At 43.5% G+C, this 5,175-nt stretch overlaps 1 protein-coding gene across 1 annotated transcript; it reads left to right on the forward strand.

Moving 5' to 3' along the window:
• Nucleotides 1-2,114: 2,114 nt before the first annotated feature.
• On the forward strand, nucleotides 2,115-3,380 carry LOC308299773 (G2/mitotic-specific cyclin-B2-like; the record flags this gene model as incomplete). Its single annotated transcript, XM_080743561.1, has 1 exon — nucleotides 2,115-3,380. One exon carries the CDS (start codon nucleotides 2,115-2,117, stop codon nucleotides 3,378-3,380), a length of 1,266 nt encoding a protein of 421 aa, XP_080599687.1.
• Between the last annotated feature and the right edge of the window lie 1,795 nt (nucleotides 3,381-5,175).

A 5,175-nucleotide genomic window follows, 5' to 3' on the forward strand; every position in this document is an offset into this window, starting at 1 on the left:
AAAAAAAGCCTACATAATATATTGTTAATTAAGGGGTCTCCATGGTAATCAGAAGATATTTGTTTATGACATCTAACTATTAATTTACCAATTACCGTTTGTCCGTCTGACCTTCGGTCTGCATGCTGACATCACTGAACAGTGTCGCCATCATGGTAACAATGCCAAACTGACTTCAACAATCCCCAACTGACATCACTACATTGCCCAAATTTGGAGATGACATCACAGACTGGCCTGGATACGGAACACCATATATGGGCATAAAAGAGTGCCAGCCAGACAGACGGATACAACGGGTATTGCACAACTGGACATCGATGGTGACTGACTATTCTGCCCAACGGGCACCGGTCTGGGTTCTCCAACATTACTTCTGAGACTCCTACATTCAATCCCTCATCAGTCATCACACTCCCCGGGCACAGGACTATATCTGAAATGAACTTTAGGTTTCTGTGAAAGCCCCACACAGTGAATGATTCTGCTCTCTGACCCTGCCACTGTCCATGGTGCTGAATCTGTCAAACCAGAGAGAATTTAGGAGGGTGAGACTGCATTTTAAAGTTTATTTACACCTCGGGTGTTTTTAACTTAAGGAAATATGCATTATGTTAAAGTGATTCATTTCAGTTTTCATTAATTGACATGACTGAAAGAACTTGTCAAGATAAGAATGTATTTATATTTGTGAATTTCAGTTATTACAGTAATAAATGCATGTGTACATAATATGGTGAATACAGGTAAAGTGGGACAATTTTATATTCTCTCATGTGTGTAGGCCTACCGGGTTAGATATAGCCACAAGGATAAAAAACGGATTTCCATTCCAGCCTGTTAATGCTAATCAGTCACTCCCACAAACATTCTGTCTCTTCTTGAATGTTTGTGACAGACTGACAGTGACAGTGATAGTTTGACTTGAGCCAGGTGAAACTGCTTAGATCAACCATCCCACATAGTTGGCCTACACATATATACACATCCCCCTAACCTCTATGGAAGTGTTGCCACTCCGACAATAAGAAGTCACTGTCGGAATGGAGAGCACCCCCCCCCCAGATGTTGAGGGAAGGTGGACAGCTGCTGCTGATAGCAGTGTGCAACCTGAAATTATTACAATCCATAATTTCAGTCCACCACTGATTCTAAAGCTTGGACATACAACACTAGACCAGTGCTTCTCAACCTCTTCAGCCCACTCATATTTTAACTGGGGACCATCCCCACCCCATCAGCACTAAGAGTAGGAGTTGAGGGGGACCACCCCATCAGCACTAAGAGTTGAGGGCTTGAGGCATTACATCTTGTATAACACGCTTCTACTGTGAAAATAGCAGATCTTTCTACATGAGGTGCTGTGCCCTGTGAGCATGTAGATCAGCTATTTTCACAATTTCTGCCTCTACATTTGACAATATGGCCAATGTTTAATTAGTCAAGTCCTTCAATTGTCATTTTAGAAATGTGCATAAACGCTCTTGTTTACTTTTGAGTGAGAAAACAATGTTGCACATTGAGTTAATCATCTGGGGACCCCCCAAAATAATTTTGGGGTCCCGACCCACAGGTTGAGAACCACTGCACTAGACCACTTAATTATCCCTTGATACACGTTTTCTCTAGCAAACCAATCTACAATGTAAACACATTTATTTCACATAGAGTACACAAATGGAACCAAATGGACCCTTACCGTCGGATCCAGTGTTCTACCACACACCTGTGCAAAGAACAACACCAGATCTGCCATTAATTATGTAGCGGAAATAGCGGTTAGCTGTTAGCATCTGTTAGCATTTTGCAAAAGTAACGGTTAGCTACTTAGCATTAGCATCTGTTCGAATGTTCGCTCTTTATCTCGGGGGGGGCGTGTCACATATTCCCGTTGCTGACGTGGCAAAACGGACGACGCGCTCATTGGACGCGACTTTGTGTAGCGGACGCGCGTCGTTTGAAACACTGCGTCGCCTATAAATCCCAGACGGACTTTGAAGAGCTTGTCATTCAGTGTCGGAGCGTTGTTGAGGAGACAAGACAAGACAACTTCACTGGATTACCACCACTACCTCTCAACAGAAGGACTTCAACTGTCTTCGGTGAAGAAGAACATGTCTGCACTTGCAGAGCTCTACATTGACAACAACAACACGGCGGCAAACAACATGGCAAACAGACCACCACTGACCGTTGGCTCCTGTGTGGGCTGCATCAGAGTCCTCCCGGGGGTCTGGGACAACTTCAGGGGGAGGTCGAGGATGAGGCTGGCGGCGCACGGCGTCAGGACCCCGGCGTCAGGAGGACTGGTGACGCGCAAACTGCCACAGTGGGAGCCAGGCAGCGGTACTAGTACACCCAGGGGAAGAAAGAGGCTTGCCACCTGCGACGTGGACACACTACGGCGCGACACCGGAGACACTGCTCCTCAAGTCTCTCCCTCCTCCACTGTTCCAGAACAAGCAGCAGACATTTCCATCACAATCAAGGACATTGATGCAGGGGACTCGGACATGCCAGAGCGATGTTCTGAATATGTCAAAGACATATATGCGCATCTGATGGTGCTCGAGGTGCAGCAGGCTGTGCGACCAGGGTATCTGAAGGGCAGCGAGATCACGCCCCACATGCGAGCTCTCCTAATCTCCTGGATGATAATGCTTCGTTCCATATTCCAGCTGCACCAGGAGACACTGTATCTGTCGGTTGCCATCTTCGACCGTTTCCTGTCAGTTATGCCGGTTTCACGAAAGATGCTCCAGCTTGTTGGTGTCACTGCCATGCTGCTGGCCACAAAGTACGAGGAGTTGTCGTGGGGCGGAGACACACCAGGGGTCCGGGACTTTGCCAACATCACAGACAACACCTACACAGCCGCTAGCATTAAACAGATGGAGAGGCTCATGCTGCGGTCCCTCAACTTCGACCTGGGGCGTCCGCTGCCCTTGCACTTCCTCCGGAGAGCGTCCAAGGCCGCTGGCTCTACTGCGGAGATGCACATGCTGGCCAACTACCTGATGGAGCTGACACTTCTCGACTACGACTTGGTTCACTACCGGCCGTCTGAGATCGCCGCCGCTTCCCTGTTCCTCTCCCAGCTGCTGCTGGATGTGGATGGCCGGTCATGGAATCCTGCCGAGCAGCACTACACCACGTATGACGAGGCTCACCTAAAGCCGATCGTGCGACACCTCGCCAAGAATGTAGTGGCCGTCAACCAGGGGAAAGCAGAGCTGCAGGTGGTCAAGAAGAAGTACGCTGGGATCAACTTCATGAACATTTCTCTCCTACCTGAACTACAGTCTCCTGCCGTGAACAACCTGGCTGCTCTCTGCTGGACAACGTCCCAGTTGAAGGACTGCCTTCCATTATATGGATGACGTAATTGAAATGTCACTTTTTAAAAGAGACCTGATTATCAGACTGAATATGCGTGGGCAGTCTATGGTCTTAATCTAGTCTTAATCCAGGAACTCTTTACTTTGTTACTTTGGTTGAAAGGATTATCCCAAAGGTTTGTACTGTTGTATTGTTGTTTTCCATGTATCCATATAGCATTCCATTATGGTCTTATTATGCAAATATATTAATTAAATTATGTAAATATTATGTAAATACTCATTTATTCAAGCATTCGTTTAATAAAACATGTTTTTGTGTGATTAACAGCGTTTGTTCTTGTGGAATTACTCTTCTCTATCTGAAACATATTGTAATAATAGGGATTGACATATTGCAAGTAAAGTAATAATGGGTATGGGTGGCATAAACAGCATGTGAAAATGTTATTGGAGGATGCTGTGTTTGAAGCGATCGCATAAGGCTAAGTGCAAAAAGAACACAAAACATTGGAGGTCAGATTTGCATATTGGTCTGTGCTTTTCCAAAATTCAAGTTACTCATATGCAATTTATTTGAACACATACTGTAGGTTGAAACTTGAAATTGAAATAAACTCTGCACAGAGTATTGATATTAACATATTTGCCAGACCCATGAAATGGGTAGGCCTACATAAGCAAATGTCGGTCTGTCCGGGTTTTCTATATAAAGGGTATATATGATGATGACATGCCTACAAAAGGCATGATGTCATAAATGATGATGACAGACAGGGGGTCTGGCACAACCAGGTTGACCTGGTCTAGTTTGATATGAGGTACTATTAATTATTATTGCATAACTTTGATCCTGGTTACAAAATTATGCTTTCAAATGAGGAAAGTGGAGGGGATTACAACATGTCCTGTATACATTACACGCTCATAGCCATCTTCAAGTCAAAGTTTAAAAAGTTGTTGGATTAAGGCATGCAAAAATCATACTAAGAAAAATGGTATGACTTGATATGTGCTTAACCACTATGTTTTGTTAAATAAATACTAATCATGAGCCCTATTTTTCCAATATTTATCATATACAGCCAAACTTGGTATTACGTTTTATTTTCACTATCACATATGATATATTACAACATTTGAAAAGATAATTTGTACAGAAAATAGTTATATGCAATGATGAAGTGCCCCCAATCATAAAATGTGTGTAACTGACTAGTGACTTCCTGGATTTGGCTACTTATTGAAAATGTGGATATTCAATTGAAATATGAAACACGTGTGTGTGTGTGTGTGTGTGTGTGTGTGTGGTTTCCAAAGTACTTTTTTAACATTACTATTATGTACTGGCCTCAGTCCAAAATCTGCATTTGGCAATATAGTATCTCTCTCTCTACTTTTAAGTGATGGGCCTCCCAAAACTATGCATTATAACATGTTGCATATAAATGGGGGAAATAGTGGCAGGTGGAACAAAAGTCAGAATGCTAATTTTTAATTTAAGTGATTCATATTAGACAAACTAACTGACAAGGATGGGGATTTTGAGTAGCTCCCTATCCAAGGCTATGCCTTTTATACTGTAGTTAGAAAGGAGCCAGTAACACCAGGATAGAGACTTGTGCTGGAAATACAAACCCATTTGCAACAAAAGTAAATGTAGTATACTAAAGTAAAGCGGTGGCACGGGTGGGTGGAAACATAGTCATGATTGCAGACCTTCATTGGGAATGACATCAAAACACAGAACGAGGACAAGAACACAAAATAGTATCATTTCTCATCGTCTTGTTCAGTGTGTAATGTATTGCTCTTCTGTATACATTAGACACCACTA

The sequence above is a fragment of the Nannobrachium achirus genome (assembly GCF_963921795.1).
Source record: "Nannobrachium achirus genome assembly, chromosome: 15".
Classification (NCBI taxonomy): domain Eukaryota; kingdom Metazoa; phylum Chordata; class Actinopteri; order Myctophiformes; family Myctophidae; genus Nannobrachium; species Nannobrachium achirus.